Source organism: Silurus meridionalis, chromosome 13 (assembly GCF_014805685.1).
Source record: "Silurus meridionalis isolate SWU-2019-XX chromosome 13, ASM1480568v1, whole genome shotgun sequence".
In the NCBI taxonomy this organism is placed as follows: Eukaryota; Metazoa; Chordata; class Actinopteri; order Siluriformes; family Siluridae; genus Silurus; species Silurus meridionalis.
The window spans coordinates 28,681,907-28,704,534 of record NC_060896.1 but is presented as its reverse complement, the minus strand read 5'-3'; the positions used below and the strand labels follow the sequence as shown (position 1 = coordinate 28,704,534).

At 39.8% G+C, this 22,628-nt stretch overlaps 1 protein-coding gene across 2 annotated transcripts in view; it reads left to right on the top strand.

Annotated features, from left to right (window-relative positions):
• tspan4a (tetraspanin 4a) overlaps nt 1-22,628 on the top strand; it is a 104,289-nt gene that overhangs the window by 59,885 nt on the left and 21,776 nt on the right. For both annotated transcript variants that reach the window (XM_046864432.1, XM_046864431.1), the window contains 2 exons: nt 3,996-4,187; nt 22,521-22,595. In XM_046864432.1, the coding sequence (XP_046720388.1) occupies nt 3,996-4,187; nt 22,521-22,595 (267 nt within the window). The remainder of the gene's footprint in view (nt 1-3,995; nt 4,188-22,520; nt 22,596-22,628) is intronic.

Genomic DNA, 22,628 nt, shown 5'->3' with positions numbered 1-22,628 from the left:
ACTGATATCTAGTTTGACTTGTACTTTGCTGTTTACCGATTAATCAACCGATAGTTTTTAAAATGGATACTGGATGAAAAACAAACACTCCAAGTAAAATAATACTGAACTTTATTACAAAAAAACAAAAATAAAACAGTACTGAATCATGAAAATGTGCTAAATTAAATAAATATAAATATAATCATTAATAAATATAATTATATAATTAATAAATAAAAAATCATATGTAATATGTGTAATAACAAACAGCACGTGGCATCAGTGATTCTCCTCTAGAGGCCGCTATCGCAATGACAGCGGACTGGAAGCCGGAAAAACTATCGATATGGATTTTTGCCGATTGCAGATCAACTCCAGCGATCAACTATCAGTGCCTCAACCTCTGTTCACAACTAAGGGGCATTTTAGTTTGAATGGCAACTTTTCTTATCAAATTCAGATATGATATAAATAATTTACATGTTATAAGAAAATTTGATTTTCAAAATATGTCTCCGGCATTCAGAAATGTGGGGCCGTATTCAGCCCACGGGCCGTAACTCTAGAACCGGTAAAGCTCTTCTGCTTGTCCCTTTAAGGGAACCCTCACTACTTCTGTGCTCTGTGTAGAAGTGGAGTGTACAGGAATCCTGAAGGTCTAGAACCTGTCTCTCTAGATTCAGGTCTCTAGCATCTAGCTTTTGGTTCTTGGTTCCAGATTCTTTATTGGATAGGTTTTCTTCAAAAAAATCCATTCTGTAAGAGGAACCGCTCTCTGTTTTGAGTTCCTGTTAGTTCTTTATAGTTTTCCTCCAGAAGGTCAGATCTGACTTGTGTAATTTCGCTGCAGGATAACGGAGCCGGAACGATCAGAACGAGAACCCTGTCGTGATTAGCACATTATTGATCTTTCACTCTCTTCCATCTTGACTTTTGCTTCATCAGCAATCGTTCTTTCTCTCTCTAAAAGGAGAAAAAGGAAACCCAGAACTCAGCAGTGTAGCCCGAGACGTCAGATGAATGGCGAGAGCAGTAAATATCAATGTGTGTGTGTGTTCTAATGGTGCATAAAGCACATGTGGGAGTGTGTTAACGCTGCTTACTGAGAACATTACAGGCCCGTGTTAATCTGGAACCTATCAGAACGTCGGTGACGGATTCTCCGCCGGTTTCATCCTCGGGAAAATGCGAGCACATCTCTTATTTATGAGAGACAGATTTTACAGCCGGCCGTGCATTCATTACCCTCTGCAGGGACGACAAACACGGCAGGAAAAACGGCATATAAAAATCAGCGAATGAATGCAGAGAAAAAAAAAAAAGCGGATTATAATGTGTGAGTTTATACTCCAAACCTTTCATTTAGTTCTCATAAAACATTCAAACAACTTTTAGAAAATTCAACAATTCACACCAGCATGTTCCTAAACTTCACCAAAAATCTGCATCTATTACATTTTAAATGAGTTCATTTTTACTTGAGTAGATTTTTAGACCTGTATCTTTACTTGTACTTTAGTAAAATCTCAATGAAGTAACTACTTTTATTTCAGTAGAATATTTTATTACTCTTTCCATCTCTGCGTTATTGTCAGGGAACAGTTCAAGATTTTAGAGAGCCGGCAAACAGAACCATGAAGGGCAGAGCAAAAACAAACCAATAAACGGGTGCTGCATGCCCGGTAGATCCTGACAGTTATAGGAGCGATAAACGCTTATTCCTGCCTCAGTCTCCCTCTAAAATACTGTCAATTATACTAAATAATATAAAAGCTGTTTTGAAACAGTAAAAAATCACCAGTCCTGAAGTTACTTTGTTATCTGAAGGCTATAAAAGCACCGACACTGGAGACTCCTTCCAGACAAAATATACACTTTGCTCTTAACAACAAAATCCCTCCACCATAACAAGATAACAAGTCCCTGTGAACGATCCGTTGTTATAGAAACAATAACATAAGAACAAGTGCATTAATATTAATATTCTGGCCAATCAGGATTCAGGAGCTTATGGTTGCACACATCGAACATCAAAGCTGGTCTACATAGCCAATCTTTGTTTGGTTGTGAAGCAGGATGCTGAGGTGTGTGTGTGTGTGTGTGTGTGTGTGTGTGTGTGTGTGTGTGTGTGTGTGTGTGTGTTTCTTTATTTCTTTACCCAGAGACCAACGAGCTGTTGCGGAAATGTGAGGGTTTTAACACACACACACACACACACACACACACACACACACACACTGCATTCTCTGTGAGAATCATTTTTATTTCCGGTATTATTATTATTTTACAGACAGGCATGAAGCCCTGCTCCATGAGTCATGTGAGATGAGATGAGGTGCGAATTTAAAACATCTGCGGCATCTGCATTTTTTTCACAGCTTTCAGACTGTAACAGAGGAAAGTGAATCTCCGAGCACAGACTCATTTACATGCAGAATCTGCCCCAGTTTACACACAAGTGCAATTAACCAGCCTGGATGACGGAGAGCTTCGGGAATCGAATGTAAAGAGAAGCTGATAATATAACTTTATTGCTTATTTAATGAGGTGGTGTTCAATGTTTAATGATTTTGTTAAAATATTACAACTCTTCTGATTGTTCTGTTTACCGCACATGAACCGTAGCGATATGGAGAGTTTTTTATTAAAATGAATGGTGTAATGTAATAAACATTAATCACTCAGGGACGTCACAGAGCAGTGTGAAGACCTGAAGTGTCTCAGTGCTCAGTTCTCGCCTGAATGAACTGCTCTCTTAGTTTTATCACAGTGTGTATTAAATATTTAAATTCCTCTGGTCAGCATGAATATTGGATTGTGATTGGCTGAAAGGAGTTCAGGTGTGAATACTGGATTGTGATTGGCTGGAAGGAGTTCAGGTGTGAATACTGGATTGTGATTGGCTGGAAGGAGTTCAGGTGTGAATAGTGGATTGTGATTGGCTGGTAGGAGTTCAGGTTTGAGTAGTGGATTGTGATTGGCTGGAAGGAGTTCAGGTGTGAATAGTGGATTGTGATTGGCTGGAAGGAGTTCAGGTGTAAATAGTGGATTGTGATTGGCTGGAAGGAGTTCAGGTGTGAATAGTGGATTGTAATTGGCTGGAAGGAGTTCAGGTGTGAATATTGGATAGAGTGTTGGTAGTTTGCTTTTGTCAGTTGAATGTAAATGAATATGCTGTTTATAAACACCTGTAACTATAGTAACATCCATTTCCAATTCCATCCTGAGTGACACAGCGATTGTACACATTTCCTAATGACCTCAATGACCTCCATGGAGGAGTTTAGTGTCTGGTGGAACTTCAATAATAACCTTTAAAATAAAATGTAAATTTGACTAAATGGAGAAGAAAATGTTCAACTGAGAAATAGAACAAAGAACTGCACCAGGAGTAGCTCCAACAGCTCCATTAGTAATAGTAATAGTATTAGATGTGTGTGATTTGGAGCAGCAGAACTGTGGATGTAACGAGTAGTACAGTATATAGTTTGATTCATTCAGTCAGTTTTGCTCTGCAAACATAAATAACAGCTGTAACTCCTCAATGCTGGGAAGTGACCCTAGTAAAAGGTGATGTTCCACAGCTGGGTGTGAGACCTTACACCATTTTAAATGTTCCTCCACATCGTGCACTAATGTCCTGTAACACCTCACACCTCCACATGGATCAACTCTTATACAGTATATCTTGTATTGTATGTCAGACATGATAGTTCTTCCTCCTGATAATATTAGAGCACAGTGTGTAGTGTGAATATTAATTTTAAGTTTGTGTGTGTGTGTGTGTGTGTGTTTGTGTGTGTGTGTGTGTGTGTGTGCCCATATGATTTTTATTTATTTTATTTATTTTTGTGGTACCCAGTATAAAAATATCTGAATATCTGCCCGGGTTGTGAGGACTTTTCCTGGGGAATGTACCTGTATTTAAAATGGATCTGAAGAACCTACCCGGGTTGCAAAGGAGGGTGTAAAAACTTTTGCACATGACTGTGTGTTGTGTCTTGCTTTCCCAGCTGGGTGGATGTGGGATTCTGGGAGTGGGCGTGTGGCTGTCGGTCACCCAAGGGAACTTCGCCACTCTCTCCACCTCCCTACCTTCTCTATCTGCTGCCAATCTCCTCATCGCTGTCGGAACCATCATCATGGTGATCGGTTGCCTGGGCTGCGTCGGCGCCGTCAAGGAGAGTCGGCCGTTACTGATAAGTGTGAGTACCAGACGCAGTTTACCGTGCTGAGCTGAGCTGGAGTGCTTTCTTCTGGTTTGAGCTTATGAGGTCATATTAATATGCAAATTAGATCCTAAATGAGATCACTGAACGACGGCCAATCAGAATTCAGAGTGAACCACGTCCCCAGTCATACTGAAAACACTGGTCTACAAATTTTGGGAAATTATTGACCTTGGAGATAAAATGTGCAAATTTTTACATATTTTGTTGAGATGAATTAAAGAACAGGTGGTAAATGTGCTGGTTGGCTAAAGTTTTTTTCAAGATATTTTACGATAAAGTTTATAATTATCTATAAACAGGTGAGTATATATTTCCCCACACAGGGGTGGGTGGGTGGGGGGTCGTGTAACTGATGACTATGATGCCTCGTAACTTCTCGAACAAAAGTACAATGTATGGCGATGTACGTGGCATGCTGGAGCAGGTTTGTGTCCGCTAGTTCAAGTGAAGGGAGAATTTCATGCGATCAATCTGCTGTTTGTGATCTGGTACATTTGCTTGGATACCAGATTTATTGTGATATCAGACTCTTTACTGAATTTGACTTAAATAATTCTGAACCTCTTATTTAATCCAGTATTCGCCAGTCAATTAAAAAAACAAAATATAAATAAATGAATCTTATGTATTTGAATTTTGTTTAATAAAGCACAGTTTCTTAACACAGTGTGATTCTTACTGCAGCATATTGGGAGACGATTTATTGTTCCCAGAATTGGCATTGCAATAATTCTAATATTATAATATTTATTTATATATTTATCTTTATTAATATATAAACACCACACACACACACACACACACACACCCACCAACACACACTCGGAAGTATAAATAGTTATCGTTTTTGGACAGGAATGCTGTAACTCACCTGACAGAATAAATTATGCAAAAAAAACGAAGTGACACGAAATCCAGAGTTATTCTAACAAGCAAGAGCAATTTCCTTCCTTCACCTGAAACTTTCGCTCTTCAATATTTTATAAGTTTCTTGTTTTTTTTCTGCGAACTTTTAACAATTTTTTAGAAATTATGATGCAGCATTTTTTACAAGCTTGCAGAACGATTTTCAGGAGTTTGTTCATAACATTCAATTACGTCACTGATACATTTATTAAGGGGTGCAGTAGATCAGAGCTGCATCTCACACAAGATCTCATACAGTGTGAATGAACGTCATCACTAAAGCAAGAAACCCAATGAACAATAATTCAATACTTCTCCTTTCACTGGCGCCACAACTGCACCTCCACATACATCATCTCCAGCAGAAGCACCGATATTCACCTCATCTAATGGTTTCAGAGCATTTTCATACATTGTTTTTGTGAATTACAGTTTTCATGGGGATTTGAAATTTTCTCCAAAAATAAAAAGCTAAAGTAAAAAGCTTAACAAATGTTTTTTTGGCCGACTTTTCCTTACGATGTCCAGCTTTTCTTGAAATTTCCATCCTGTAAACGTCCTTATAAGTGCATCTGTGACCAAATCTCCTCTGTCAGTCATTGTGGAATAAAAAAACAGCTACTAATTTCACATGAATGTGAACTTTGCTACAGACACTGGTTTGTGAGCTGTGACTAGTGACGCTCTCTGACCGTCCAATCAAAGTTTGTGAAAATGTTGATGTTATCGGATGCCTTCTAGAGGGCCTCTGTGTCAGCAATTCGCAATCTGATTGGTTAAAACAACAACTTCAAGCACCATAGATCTAACGAGAGCTCGTGCTGTTCATTTCTGTTGGACTTGCATCAATACGTGAGGTGACGACTAAAATCTGATTGGATAGAAACTCGAACCAGAACTTAGACTCAGTGGTACACTGGAGAGAAACACTATGAAATGAAGAGACTAGACTATTAAGAAGAATTTAATAATATTCATGGACAAATATATAAAAAATTAATTCAGTGATTCTGATAGAGTTTCGGTCTGCAGAGAAGGTCTTGCTGGTCCTGACGGAACACTGCTGCAATCCAGATTCCGACAGCAATAAAAATAAAATCGCGAAGCATTGCCTAATGCAAAAAATAGATGAAATAGAAGTGTGCGATGTGGTGGTCAGGTGGAAACGTTAGCAGTCATATCTCTTCACACTGCGGTACGAGAGGCGCGCTATGAATACTGAAGTCGCGTTTGACAAAGCTTCATGTCACCCTTCATGGCACACAAGAGTCTTACAGAGTCTTAAAAATCCTCCCTGTGCTGTCAGGAAAAGCTTTTATAGTGCAGAGTCATCAGACTGGATCTGTGAGAGACGGATAAACAGACCTGAGCCGATCCCGGGACCTGTTCAGGGAAGAAATGTGTGCTGAGGAGAAAAAGCTGGAGATTCTCAATTCGGTTTTTTTTTGGCTTGAGGTTTCCAAATAAAATAAATATGTGGCAGGAAGTGAAAATGATTGATGTTGTTCTATTGCATGTTGTTTGTAGTATAGTGTAGTATAATACACAGTAGTGCAGTCAGGGTCAGTAAATCCTTCTCTGCTGGACTAAACACCATCAGAAGCACTGACCTACATTTACAACCTAAATTCTAATATTTGTTTCATGAAATTGTATTAATTCATTTGCAACAGTTTCTTCTCTTCATTTCATAGCGTTTCTCTTGGCTGCACTGCTTCCAGTACGTGTATGTGGATTGTAGATTTTTTGTCCAATCAGATTTTAGCCTCTATGTGCTGCCATGACAATCTAATCTGCCCAGAGCCTTCAAAGTCAGTACTGCTGGCCTTTTTACCTTAAAGACGATTAGCAATGGTTTCTTTAAAGTTTTTTCCATGTTATTAGACAAATATTGATTGTGAACTGCTCCAGATGTTGTAGGTGCACAGTTGTGGTTGTAGTGTAGAGGTTTGGAGTGTAACTGGGTTTGTTGTTTTAGTAAAATGGTTTTCACCTCCATATGTGAAATGTCTCTCTGTAATGCAGCGTGTTGTTATATTGTGTTTTTGTATTGTATTGATGGTTTCTATAATTGTGATGTGATAGTGGTGTATTAAGAGGTGGAGTAAGTCGGGTACGTCCACACTGAAGGCCCAGGTACCAAATACACGGCCCACCACTGATAATACATAGTACTAGGTGGTATCAACAAGTTTAGAGACTAGTTATGTAACATGGCAACAGATGGCAGCACAGTCACAGGGAGCACCGACCTTCGCACGTCTGTGATTTCATCATGAACAGCAACTCAGAACAAACAGCAAATAGGAAATTCTGCATGAAACTGGGGAAATATGCCACAGAAATGTTTATTATGATTTGACAAGTTTACGGCGGTGCTGCATGAAGTTGTTCGAGGTGTTGAGTGGCAGTGCTCTTGATTGATTCCGAGCAGTCCAACATGATAGAAAAAGTTCCTGCAGTTTCCCCCACAGCATTGGTCTGGGTTCAGACTCATCTCCTGGCGAATGAAGTTCACCTTACATCATTACAGACATGCCCAAAGAACTCAACGTAACACATACATTTGCGTAATATGAAGGAAACTGTAGCTCAGTGATTAAGACTCTGGACTTCTAACCAGAATTTAAATCTCAGCAACACTGCTAGTACCTTGAGCAAGGTCCTTAAACCTCTCAGTCTTATCAGTTACCTTATAGATTTTATACCTATAATGTGATAAGTGTTATAATCTCTGGATAAGGGGGTTTGAATAAGAGATCTGGATTAGGGTGTATGGATAAGGATGTCTGGTTAAGGGTGTCAGGTTAAGGTCATGTGGTTAAGGTCATCTGGTTAAGGTCATTTGGGGAGGGTGTCTGGGTAAGGGTGTCTGGGTAAGGGTGTCTGGTTAAGGGGGTCTGGGTAAGGGTGTCTGGGTAAGGGTGTCTGGTTATGAAAGGTCTGGGTAAGGGTGTCTGGGTAAGGGTGTCTGGTTAAGAAGGGTCTGGGTTTGTGGTGTCTGGGTAAGGGTGTCTGGTTAAGAAGGGTCTGTGTAAGGGGTCTGGGTAAGGGTGTCTGGTTAAAGGGGTCTGGGTAAGGGGTCTGGGTAAGGGTGTCTGGTTAAGGGTGTCTGGGTAAGGGTGTCTGGTTAAGAAGGGTCTGGGTAAGGGTGTCTGGGTAAGGGTGTCTGGTTAAGAAGGGTCTGTGTAAGGGTGTCTGGTTAAGGGTGTCTGTTTAAGGGGTCTGGGTAAGGGGTCTGGGTAAGGGTGTCTGGTTAAAGGGGTCTGGGTGAGGGGGTCTGGGTAAGGGAGTCTGGGTAAGGGTGTCTGGTTAAGGGTGTCTGGGTGAGGGGGTCTGGGTAAGGGGGTCTGGGTAAGGGTGTCTGTTAAAGGGGTCTGGGTGAGGGGGTCTGGGTAAGGGGGTCTGGTTAAGGTCGTGTCTTAAATTTCTGCTGCTCAAAAATGTGTTTACTAAGGAGATGCTGGATATTAAAACAGTTAATCAGCTGAAACAAATATCCAGGTTACTTTTTTTCATTTACAAGTGCCTACCCACGTACAGTCACATTCACTGGAGTCGCAGCTCGGTTCCAGTGCAACCAAACTAAAGGACGCGGTCTACAAATATCTCAGGTTTGGTCCCATGGTGTTTCTTGAACACATGACAGCTTTCAATTTACAGATTTTTTATTTAAAAGACAGAAGATTTTTCACAATTTCGTAAACAGGTTTGTAGTGTGTTCTTCAGGATTGTTTGAAATGCCAAAATGTGATATCACACCATCTTTCCTGGATGCATCTTTTTAGCAAGGTTTTAAACGGATGAAAAGATGGCAGGGTGAGGTTCCCATCTGTCACATGGTGACACATTGCCACTTTTCAGCACTTAGCTCTACCAGTCAGGAGATAAAATAAGGTTTGTAAAAAAAAAATCTGTTCGTTTTCAGATCTGGTGGCACTGAAGAAAAGGAAGAATCGAAAATTATGTATATTTGTAGGTTTTGAGGCCAGTATGCATTTCATTTGATGAGTCTTGTTAAATGTTAACAGATGCAACTGCAGCTTTAATGAAGAAATGGGCGACAAATCCAGAATAAGAATCAAGAACCCGGGTCATCAAGAAGCGGAAGGTCAAAGGATGAATTAACAGAGTAAACTGGCACCAGAAATGAGAAACGCCACTGGTTTGAAACCAGGACAGCATAACCAGGGCAAAATTGTGTGTTTTCTGGATGTTGTAGTCCATTGCAGCCATGTTCATTTGCCACATCTGCTACTGGGTGTTGGATTGTGAACTGCTCTGTACCTGACCACATCCAAGCACTCAATCTGTAGAATCAGAAGAAAATTGTTTCTGTGTGTTGAGTATTTAATATGTTCTGTTTTACATGTTATTCATTCATTCATCTTCAGTAAGCGCATGCTCCTGGTCAGAGTTGCAGCAGATCTCTGGGCGTGAGGCGTGAAACACTGCTGGGTGGGACATCAGGCTCCTGTGCATCCATATGCTCCACCTAGGAAGTGTGAAATCCGAGTTCTTCATGATGTCATTTTTGGCTTCCAAGCATTCGAGCTGCAAAGTGTGGGGAAACACATGAATGCCTTCATGTTTGTCTTTTGTTGGCAACCAGCAGGTTACTGTAACTGGCCATGATGTGAACAGAAGAGTGAACTGGAAAGTCAAGCGAATAAGTCTGCATGTTGATTTAAACCAAAGGCGTGTGGATTACATCAAAACGTTTTGAGATGAGCTCTTTTTTTATCTTTTTTCTACATTTCCTTTAAAATAGTCTCCTTGCACAGTAATACAGTGCTCCTAGCGTTCCTGCCACTTTTGGAATGTTTCCTGGAAGTCTCCTATTTAAAGTGTGTCAATTACCTTGTGATTTGCGCTGGATCTCCGCAATTGAGTCAAAATGGCGACACTTGAGCTAGATCTTCATACTCAGGAAGAGGGTGAAGTCTGCAGAAGCCAAATCTGGTGAGTAGGGTGGGCTCAGAAGTGCAATTGTGTTGTTTTCATCAAGAAACTGACGTGTGAGGTGGAGCTTGGTGACAGAGTGCGCATGTGGTTAGAATCGCCGATGTTGTAACGCACATGGTCAGAACAGCACCAGTTGCACGGCTCAGTACACAGTATAATCTTTTTTGGCACACTGACTTATGTAAGCCGGTGCTCCCTGTGACTGTGCAGCCTTGTGCTGCCATCTGTTGGCGTGTTACAAAACTGGTCTTGGACATTTTTATATCAACTTGTATAATTCAACTCAGTTAAAGAAAAAAAGTGCTACTTTGTTGTTCTGTTCATCCTGGGAGCAGCCATGTTGATCTCATGTCTCTTCCTGAACTCTGAGGAGCTCAGGGTTTAGGAGAATGAGACAGATTCCAAGAAATTGAAAAAAGAAAAGATTTGTAGATGTCACAAGAATACATTTTATCATTATGGGACCGAGTAAAGAAAACAATTTAAAAAAAATAGAGGAAGAGAAGCCCTGTGGGACTTTAGTCAGATCCTGCATGGAGAAGAAGGTGGTGAAGATATCAATCAACAAATCCACAGGATTAATAATACTTTGGCTGGTCCACCAGCTCAGCTTTTGAAGCCAGACTGGTTGGAATAATTTAACTGAAACGTTTTTTTGGCCTTTATGTGATAAAATGGAGAAGGTCTTTGGAGATTTCTGGTGAATCGAGGATGGGATAGGAGCCAGTCGACACGTGGTGGGATTATTGGACATTTGGAGGATTTGAAGCAAGAGGAGAGAAATGTTTTGGAATATATTTATTTTTTCTAAAAAAACACATAAAAAAACAAATGAGGGGACCATGTGAAGTTTTCAAGTAGGAAGTTCGGGAGTTTTTGGTTTTTCCTGGTTGGAGGCTGAAGGAATTGCAGGAGTTACACCCTCCAGATAGACGAAGCATCCACAGAGGAAAAACCCACATGGACTATAACTTGAGCTCAGGATCTGGGACTGAAGCTGTAAGATGACAGGACTATTGATTTTTTTGTTAAATATTTGATGTCTCATGGACGTTTCCACTTCCTTGGGGTGCTCATTGTATCTTCTGGGATTTGAGTTCCTGAGGCCTGGTCTATTTCTGTCTCTGGAGGCAAGCATCAAGGAGCTACAGGAAGTGAGTAAAATAAGACATTTGGAAGCCAGTCAGGCTGAGGTACGAGTCGGAGTAGTCAAACCCTGCAGAATGCAAATGCAGAAGTGAAGAAGCACTTTAATTCAATTCAATTCAATTCATTTTTATTTGTATTGTGCTTTTAACAATGAACATTGTCTCAAAGCAGCTTTACACAGATAATGTGGTGATTAAACCTAAATATGTTCTTTGTAAGTATGTTTGTCCCTGATGAGCAACTGTGGCAAGGAAAAACTCCCCGAGATGGCATAAGGAAGAAACCTTGAGAGGAACCAGACTCAAGAGGGAACCCATCCTCATCTGGGTTGCACCAAATGTCCATTTGAAGCAGATATACAATGTTGTGGGGTACACTTTATATACACTTTAGTGGCCTTCTGGGAGAGAAATAGTGAAATTTGCAATAACTCAAAAAGGAACTGGATACAAGTCCAGGAAGGAGAAGTTTAATACAGAACTAAGACCAAGTGCTCCTCATGTTTCATGCAGGAAAACCTGCATACCTGAATAAGACCTCCGATATCTTCTAAAAATAATAACTAAAGAGGATTAACTTTCTAAAATTAATATCTAAAAAAAATAAAGCAGCTCAGTCTTGTTGAGATTCAGGTTCAGGTCATGTTCATTGAGATCCAAATCAGAACCTGGATATCTAATGGTAAGAGTCAGGAAAAAGGTGAATTATTTGTAGATGTTATAAGAAGATATTTCATCATCATGAGAAAAAACTGAAGTGTCGAAAGCACTAAGATGTGTGGGACACCAACCAAATTCTTCATGGAAAGGATGGACGATGTCCACCTGAAGATATGAAGATGCCGAAGGATATTAAGGTTAACATTAGTGAAACATCAAGAAGGATTTGTCTGGATGTCGTTTATGGCAGATTCTGATGCATTTGTAGAACCTCATATGTTCTTTTTATGCATGTTTTGAGAAGGTCTTCTGAGATTTCATGGATCAGATGTGATTCTTTGGAGATGTATTAGGATTTTGGAAGGATTTGAAGAAAGAGAATAAAAATGTGTTGGAAGAAGGTGAAGAAGTGATGTTGGAATGAAGATGAACATGAAAGTTAAAATAGATAGAGGTAACGCTGAGAAGTTCTTCATCTAATCACATTTCTCCAAGTAATGCTTCACTAGCTCAGGAGCAAACAAAAAGAACCTTGTTTTTTTCTGGTGGAACCTGGAGTAGAGTAGATCAGATAAAGAAGAAATCACGAGGTCAGAAAAGCAGTGTGGTTCTTAGTAGGAAGTAACTGATTGTAAGTGCTTGACCTTCTCCTCCATCGCTTGACCCAAGCAAATGGTTGCTGTTCTATCAGCTCTTAAGACCATTTAAAAATGCAGCTCTGTAAAATTCTGAGCTTCGTTTCCAAAAGGCATGAAATAAAATCAACTCATTGTTTATTTCAAAGGAGAGCTTTTTTTCAGCAGGAACACAAACAAATAATCTCTTCAGATTTCTATAAAGATAAAGCAGATATTCGTGCTTTCCATCAGAGAATATAAGAACTACAGCATCATGCTCAGAAGTCTGAACAGGCTTTAAACTGAAGCCCAAACCCTGCTCTGAATCACACACATCTAATATTAATAAAAATAAAGATATGGAGTAAATCCTGGTGCTGTTTTTCCATTATATTTCTCATTGAAACGTTTTCTTCTTCTCAAATTCATCTTGTGCTTTGGGTCGTTTATCAAACTCACAGTATTCACTGTAGAAGTTCCACCACATGCAAAACTCCTCCATGGAGGTCAGTGAGGTCATTAGGAAATGTGTACAATCGCTTTCACTCTGGATGGAACTGGAACTGGATGTTACTATGGTTACAGTTGTTTATAAGCAGCACATTAATTTAGATTCAACTGACAAACGCAAACTACCAACACTCTGAACTCACACCTGAACCTCCAGCCAATCACAATCCACTATTCACACCGGAACTCCTTCCGGCCAAACACAATCCACTATTCACACCTGAACTCTTTCCAGCTAATCACAATCCAGTATTCACACCTGAACTCCTTCCAGCCATTTACAATCCACTATTCACACCTGAACTCCTTCCAGCCAATCACAATCCACTATTCACACCTGAACTCCTTCCGGCCAAACACAATCCACTATTCACACCTGAACTCTTTCCAGCTAATCACAATCCAGTATTCACACCTGAACTCCTTCCAGCCAATCACAATCCACTATTCACACCTGAACTCTTTCCAGCCAATCACAATCCAGTATTCACACCTGAACTCCTTCCAGCCAATCACAATCCACTATTCACACCTGAACTCCTTCCGCCAAACACAATCCACTATTCACACCTGAACTCTTCCAGCCAATCACAATCCACTATTCACGCATGAACTTCCAGCCAATCACAATCCACTATTTACACCTGAACTTCCAGCCAATCACAATCCACTATTCACACCTGAACTTCTTCTAGCCAATCACAATCCACTATTCACACATGAACTTCCAGCCAATCACAATCCACTATTTACACCTGAATTTCCAGCCAATCACAATCCACTATTCACACCTGAACTTCTTCTAGCCAATCACAATCCACTATTTACACCTGAATTTCCAGCCAATCACAATCCACTATTCACACATGAACTTCCAGCCAATCACAATCCACTATTTACACCTGAATTTCCAGCCAATCACAATCCACTATTCACACATGAACTTCTTCTAGCCAATCACAATCCACTATTCACACATGAATTTACAGCCAATCACAATCCACTATTCACACATGAACTTCTTCTAGCCAATCACAATCCACTATTCACACATGAATTTACAGCCAATCACAATCCACTATTCACATGAACTTCTTCTAGCCAATCACAATCCACTATTCACACATGAATTTACAGCCAATCACAATCCACTATTTACACCTGAACTTCTTCTAGCCAATCACAATCCACTATTCACACCTGAACTTTTCTAGCCAATCACAATCCACTATTCACACCTGAATTTCCAGCCAATCAAAATCCACTATTCACACATGAACTTACAGCCAATCACAATCCACTATTCACACATGATCTTCCAGCCAATCACAATCCACTATTTACACCTGAACTTCCAGCCAATCACCATCCACTATTCACACATGATCTTCCAGCCAATCACAATCCACTATTTACACCTGAACTTCCAGCCAATCACAATCCACTATTCACACATGAACTTACAGCCAATCACAATCCACTATTCACATGATCTTCCAGCCAATCACAATCCACTATTTACACCTGAACTTCCAGCCAATCACCATCCACTATTCACACATGAACTTACAGCCAATCACAATCCACTATTCACACCTGAATTTCCAGCCAATCACAATCCACTATTTACACCTGAACTTACAGCCAATCACAATCCACTATTCACACATGAACTTACAGCCAATCACAATCCACTATTCACACATGAACTTACAGCCAATCACAATCCACTATTCACACCTGAATTTCCAGCCAATCACAATTCATTATTCACACTACCCAGGAGATAAATGATGATTATGATATTTATTTATTTATTTATTAATTAATAGTATAATTATAATATTCATATTATAATTAATTAAGTGCAAGGCTGCTCTAACTCCATGCTATAATAATAATAATACTAATAATAATAATAATAATTGAGCTGAGTTTGTCTCGTTATAAAAGCGTACTTTTTTTTGCTACATTTAATTTTAACGCCTTTCTTCACACCCCGTCTGAGAAGCGCATTACTAAACGGATCACAGAAGCAGAAGCAGACGTTCTCATTACCCTTTCATAAATGGACACCTTCAGATGACAGAGACCGAGTCGGTGCGAGTTGTTAGCGTTTGCTCTGACATTTACACCCTCCTTCATCAGCAACCCCTCCACCCCCGCCCCCCTCTGCCCCCCTCTGCCCCTCACCCCTCCACCCTGCCCTCCCTTTTTATAGGTCTTTTTTTTTGGACGATCTTTTTAATGAGGCACTTCAGGCTCAGCTGTCATTTCTGTTTCAGGAGGCATCAAGTGTGTGCTGTGTGTTAAAGAAAGATGATCTTTAAGAGATTTGTTCAGATTGATGGAAATTAGACAATTAATCCTGAACTTTAAAGCGGTGTTGAGGTGGCGTCTGATGCGGTTCTGAATTCTTACATCAGAGAACAAACATGGGTTTGGGTTTACATTAGCTGTTTCAAACGAGGACGATAGAGAAAGCAGAATTATGTGTTTTGAGACTTTGAGGCCACAGATCTGGTCTCTTTCTCTAAATGTTCTCCCTCAGACGCCATAAAACTGGCAGTAGACCTCGTTATTGACGGTGAAGCCCCTGGGGATGAATTCTGGATGCACAGTGTGGTGAATGTAGAAACAGACGATGAGCATGCACTCGGATACTCCTGCCACGCCTTTTTCAGTCGTGGAGATGACGAGCTCTTCACTGTGAAGAATGTTGCTTTGTCTTAGAGTTGTAACCGTACACTTGAGGTTCATCATCGGTGATGATTCTCCTCATGAAGGACGGAATGCTGCTGGAGTTCTCAGCAAACCTCGACATGGTGTTCCTTCTGCTCCTGGGTCAACAGCCTGCCACACGTTCAAATCCCACGTGAGGATCGCCTGGACTGTTCCATATGAAACACTGAAAACGGCAGCGATGTTGTGGATTGTTCTCTGACGATCATCATGCATGAGTTACTGAGAATAGATTTAGACATTTTCCAGGGTTGAGCTTGTTGAAGGTCTTCCTGATCTCTCATCGACTTCTAGAGATGTTCTCCCACTATTTAAAACACCTCAAACGACTTGTTTGCAGCGTCGGCGTAAACTTGCAGAATCACATCAAATGTGTCTGTGGCAGATTTGATCAGTTTCACGTCGGATTTCACATTTGCTCTTTGTTCTAACTTTCAGACGTGGTAACACATGTGAGCAGAACATCACCAGCTCCCGATGTACACAGGACAAAATTCTTTTGGCGCACTGACTTATGAAGGTTGGTGCTCCCTGTGATTGTGCGTGCTGCCTCATGCTGCTACCTGTTGGTGTGTTACCAATCTAGTCTTAAAACTTTTAGAGATCACCTCGTATAATATAGCTGCTGCTGCTGCTGCTGCTGCTGCTGATGATGATGATGATGATGACAGCACAATCCCAGACTTGCTCCTCAGACCTCAGTGTGAAAACATTATGCACATCTCTTGTAAATAATCCATAAAACCCTGGACATTGTGCTCTGAACCTCGGGCAGCCTGCAGTCCTGTGAGTTTTTATTCAGCCCAGCAGCCTTATTCAGCTGATAAACGACTCCCGATGCTGAATTTAAAGCAAAGTGGCGGGTCGAAGGTCATCTCATCATCCTGGCTATAAACCCTGGTCACGTCTTTGAGCTCCAGTCCTATTGATGATGATGATGGTGATGAGCATCACAGACACAAGACCGGTCTTATTACAGATTCTGTAGCAATGAAGCAGGAATGAAATGACTCAATTACAGAAGATAAAGGAGATAAACAGCACTCGGAGTGAATATCTGTCTTCTTTCGCTTCCTTTTCTAACCCCAATGATTTTCCATTAAAGACGGATTCACAAAGCTGGAGAATTAAATCATCTTAATGAAACGGATCTGCCCTCTGGGCAATCGGCTGGAAAAGAAACACTGTGTGTGTTACAGTAAAATACAACACTGAAGCTGATTATTTCCCTCAAACTGCACATCCCCCAGTGTTTTATTGCTCTTACACCACCGATTCATTCTTTGATTATTAAGAATAAGAATAATTAGAAGGATGGGAGTAAAGCTTCTATACAGTGCGTCCAGAAAGTTCTCACAGAGCTTCACTTTTTCCATGAGTTGTTATGTTACATCTTTTTTCCAAAATGGATTAAATTAATGATTTTCTTCTCAAAATTCTACAAATAAAACCCCAGAATTACAACATGAAAAAAGTTTGTTTCAAATCTTTGCAAATTTATTACAAATGAAATCACATGTACATAAGTATTTACAGCCTTTGCTGTGACACACAGAATTGATCTCAGATGCATCCTGTTTCCACTGATCATCCCTGAGGTGTTTCTACAACTTGATTGGATTCCACTTGTGGTCAATTTAGTTGATTTATTGTTTGCACTTGGTTGCACACGATGTACTTTATGTGGTGAAGACACTTACTTTAGTCCTGTAGCAATGTGTTGTGTGATGGAGCTCTATGGTGTGTGGTGGAGCTCTGTGTTGTGTGATGGAGCTCTATGGTGTGTGGTGTAGCTCTATGGTGTGTGGTGGAGCTCTGTGTTGTGTGATGGAGCTCTATGGTGTGTGGTGGAGCTCTGTGTTGTGTAATGGAGCTCTATGGTGTGTGGTGTAGCTCTATGGTGTGTGGTGGAGCTCTGTGTTGTGTGATGGAGCTCTATGGTGTGTGGTGGAGCTCTGTTTTGTGTGGTGGAGCTCTGTTTTGTGTGATAGAGCTCTGTTTTGTGTGATGAAACTTTGTGTTGTGTGATGGAGCTCTGTGTTGTGTGATGAAGCTCTATGGTGTGTGGTGGAGCTCTGTGTTGTGTGATGGAGCTCTATGGTGTGTGGTGGAGCTCTGTGTTGTGTGATGGAGCTCTTTGGTGTGTGGTGGAGCTCTGTTTTGTGTGGTGGAGCTCTGTTTTGTGTGATAGAGCTCTGTTTTGTGTGATGAAACTTTGTGTTGTGTGATGGAGCTCTGTGTTGTGTGATGAAGCTCTATGGTGTGGTGGAGCTCTGTGTTGTGTGATGGAGCTCTATGGTGTGTGGTGGAGCTCTGTGTTGTGTGATGGAGCTCTTTGGTGTGGTGGAGCTCTGTTTTGTGTGGTGGAGCTCTGTTTTGTGTGATAGAGCTCTGTTTTGTGTGATGAAACTTTGTGTTGTGTGATGGAGCTCTGTGTTGTGTGATGGAGCTCTATGTTGTGTGATGTAGCTCTGTGTTGTGTGATGTAGCATCAAACTCGAAAAGACTTGAGTCTGTAATTGATGCCAAATGAGCTTCAACAAAATATTAAGCAAAAGCTGTGAATATTTACGTACATGCGATTTTGTATTTATTTTTATTTTTTATTTTTTTAAATAAATTAGCAAATATTTCAGATCTTACACATTGTCATTATAGGCTTTTGTTTGTAGAATTATTTTGTAGGGGTGGAGCCAATAACCTCATGTGACGTTACTACGTTACTACTTTATGCACCAATCAGATCTCTGTACTGTGCTGAACGTTTTGACGTGTCACATGACCATGTTGTGGTGTTTCGCATTTCCACGTATTTTTTGTCCTACTGTTCTCTCAATCCTCTTATCGCATCTTCTTGTTTTATCCTTTCATCTCATCTTACAGTTGTCTCTCATCTCGTCCTTTTATTTGTTTTATAATCTCATTCTCTTGTTTTCTCATCTTCTCATTCTGTTGTCCCTTCGCCTCCTCCTCTTGTCCTATCATCTTCTTGCTCTCTTTTCCTCTCATTCTCTTATCCTCTTATTCTTGTCCTCTCATCCTCTTCTTCTCTTATCTTCTTGTTCTTATGTATCTTCCTCCTATCCTCACCCATGACCTTTCTCAGGTTAAATTATTAACCTCTTCTCATCCTCTCTTTCTCTAGTTTACTTGTTGTCTTATCCTCTCAATTTATCCACTCATCTCATCTTCTGGTCTTTTTCTATCCTCTTCTCCTCTCCTTCTCTCCTCCCCAGTATTTGTCTCAGGTTAAATCATTAACCATCATAATTTCAGTTTCCTTCCTGCTTGGAGATTCCTGACCTTTCCAGCTTTGCTCAATGTCCAGTTATTGATTTTCCCATCGAGGCAGCACTTCTCCACTCCACCACGCCGAATGATCTTCTCTCCTCAGCACAGAACCTGACACGGGTTTCCTTACTCCTCCTCATCCTGAAGAGGGAACAGAATAAAATACATCTCCTCGACTCCTGCTGTAAAATCTGTGAGACCTTCACTTGACTTCACTGCAGATTTGATTGCCATCATTCCAAGATCTGTTGTTTTTTAACATGTGTGTGTGTGTGTGTGTGTGTGTGTGTGTGTATCTCACATCATATTTATTTTTCTAAAATCTTTTTTAGTTATAATTTTTTATAGAATCATATGAATAGTGACACAGAGAAACTTCTCGCACTTGTCTGATTACTGACCTTCACTTGTCTGCTTCATTTTTCTGTCACACTCCTAATGAATGTTCTCGTCTCTAAACCACAAGTTCGACCTTTTATGTCCTTGTTTTCACTTTTCTAATTGTTTTCAACATTACGCACAGAGGCTTGAGACAGATGCAGATGTGGATTTGTAGCTCAGAAAAAGGCTGAAGAATCCAAACCTGAAGTTTGGAGATTAAAGTTCAGTGCCAGTGGAACAAAGTCACAGTGAACTTTTACTTCTCGAAGGAACACAAGGACACACAGAGGTATAAATACACAACATAAGAAAATGTCCAAAAAGAGAAATGTGACTCATTAGGGAAACAACCAATAGCAGGACAGAGGCGGAGACACCACAAGCTGCTGCATACGAGAGATTTACAGTTCAGACCTTTACGTTCTCCATGTCCATGTGGGTTTCTTCTGAATTTCCTTCTTTGGTTTCATCTTTTTGAACAGAAATCTGTGTTTGAGATGCTGCATCTTCACTGTGCTCCCTGAAGGACCAACACCGTGTCCAGTGTGCACTCCAGAATCCAAACACATAATCATTTTTCATTCATTAATCTAAGAGAAAGAATGGATAAATGAATAAAAAAACGAGGGGGGGAAAGCATGAATGAAGGAACGAATGAATAAACGAATGAAATAATGAATGAAGGAACAAATGAAAGAATTAACAAATAGATGAATGAATGAGATAATTAAGGTTGAATGAATAAAGGAATGAATGGATGAACAAATGAATAGATAAATGAATGGATGGATGAGTGAATAAATGAAAGAATGAATGGACAATTGAATGAATGAATGAATGAATGAATAGATAGATAAATGAACAGATGAATGAATGACTGAACAGATAAATAAATACATAAATGAATGAATAGATAGATGAATGAAGAGATGAATAAATGACTGAACAGATGAATAAATACATAAATGAATGAATGAATAGATAGATGAATGAAGAGATGAATAAATGACTGAACAGATGAATAAATACATAAATGAATGAATGAATAGATAGATGAATGAAGAGATGAATGAATGAATGAGTGAACGAACAGACAGATGGACAAACAAATAAATGAACAAGTGAATAAGATTAGAAGTAAATGTAAACGAGTTGCAGCTCCACATTGTCCCTGTAATTATTTTCTTCATTCATTCCTTTAAAACTTTCACACTGGTCCATAAACTCCATCAGATCCATCATCAACCAAATCATCTTCACTCTCAATACGATCCCCTCTGCTGCTCTCATTTACTGTTTACTCACTAAAAACTATTTCTGAGCTTGTGTGTGTGTGTGTGTGTGTGTGTGTGTGTGTGTGTGTGTGTGTGTGTGACAACATTTTTCTTGGTGAAAGTGATGAAGATGATGAAGGTGATGAAGGTGCAGCCATGTAGTTCCTGTTCCTGGAGTTTGATCATATTGTCTTTACGGCTCGATACGGAACAATGGAAAGTCGTTTGATTTGAAGGATCAGGAATATCACCTGGTCCTCAGAAAGGTTCCTCCTGAATCAGGAGCATTGTTCATCTGCTCGCTGAGACTCAGACTGATTTCAGGAAAAGCAGTCGATCAGGAATAATCAATGGACGGATCGAGATTGATGCTTTCAGGCGTTAAATCCTGTATAAACCCACTCAGTGTGCATCGCTAACAACCACCGCTTGTGTACGCTATCCATCACACACACACACACACACACACACACACACACACACACACACACACACTTCATTAGAAGCCGCAGAAAATAAACATTTTGCTGAGCGTTTATTCCTCAGCCGCTGCAGCTCCTTCAGTGCCTCATATTTCTTACGTCCTGTAGTGTCATATTTACAGTAGTGTGCAAAAGTTTGTGCACCGTTACAGCTTCACACAGCTGATGCGCCTCAGAGTAACACACCCAGAGACGAGATGTTACGGGAAAACAATCATTGTGAAGTTGATGAATTTTCTGACAGGACATTTTGAAGTGCTTCTTTTTCCTTTTACGCTGCAGCATGTGGCTGAGAAGTCCAAGAGTTTTTACTCTGTCCTGAAAATGTTCTTGTAGCGTGTGTGTCCATGTGAAGCTCTGTTCCTCGTGTTTTTGGGAGTAGTCACAGGTTCATCAATATTTGGACTGAAGAATGATTTTGGAAAATGCCAAAAAAATAAAAAGAAGTCCACAAGTCATAAAGCATTAATATTAAAATGTTTGTTAATCGATTTGAATTAAAGATGAATTTTTAATTTCCATTTTGATAGGAAAAAGTTAGCCAAGAATTTTCTCTATTGTAAATATTCTCGAGTCATCTATAGAACTAAACTTTTTAAAAAGATCTATAATTGCTGTATATGAATTGTAAATGAACAGCTTCAGGAACACAAGGTTTCACTTTTCATCAGTTTGTTTATAGAGAAAAAAAAAGAAAAAATTTTTAAAACATTTACAAAAATACAAATGTATTTAAAAATGACAATTTATTGGCTTGTCACTATGAAAAATAACAAATAAGTATATAAAAATATTTGAATATATTTAAAAAATGAATGAAATTGTGTCATGTTATGGATAAATTTTAAACAAAACCTTATTTATTTACTGTGGAATGCATAAAAATTACGAATTTTTTTCACAGATTTAAAAAATGTATTAATATACAGTAAATACGTTTCTAAAAAATGATAAGTGGGAAATGAAATGAACACATGATAATTGTTTATTATAGTTATATGTGAGTTAAAGCTTGAAGATGAAACTCTGAGTAAATGATATTGTCGTCTTTTTCTCACGTCTTTTCCCTCTGACGTCACGGCTGATTCAGAGAGAGATAAACGATGTGATCTGTCACGTGCACAAGGCGTCTGTTTTATTACCTCTTGATACGTTTATTCTGCGTTTCTATCGCTCTTCCTCTCGCCTTCCTCACGTCTCACGCCGGGTTTGATAGACGATGACAGACTGAGGCTGAGGGATCGATTTAGGATTGTAGAAGAAAACACACTTCTCCATCGGTCTGTTCTGTAACTCCATTTCACCTCATCTTTTTTCTCTCCCTCAACAGTTCTTCATCCTGCTGCTTCTGATCTTCCTGCTGGAGATTCTGTTCATCATCCTCTTCTTCGCCTATCAGGATCGGGTAAGTTCAGCTACTTCATCATTTTCGGTTTTG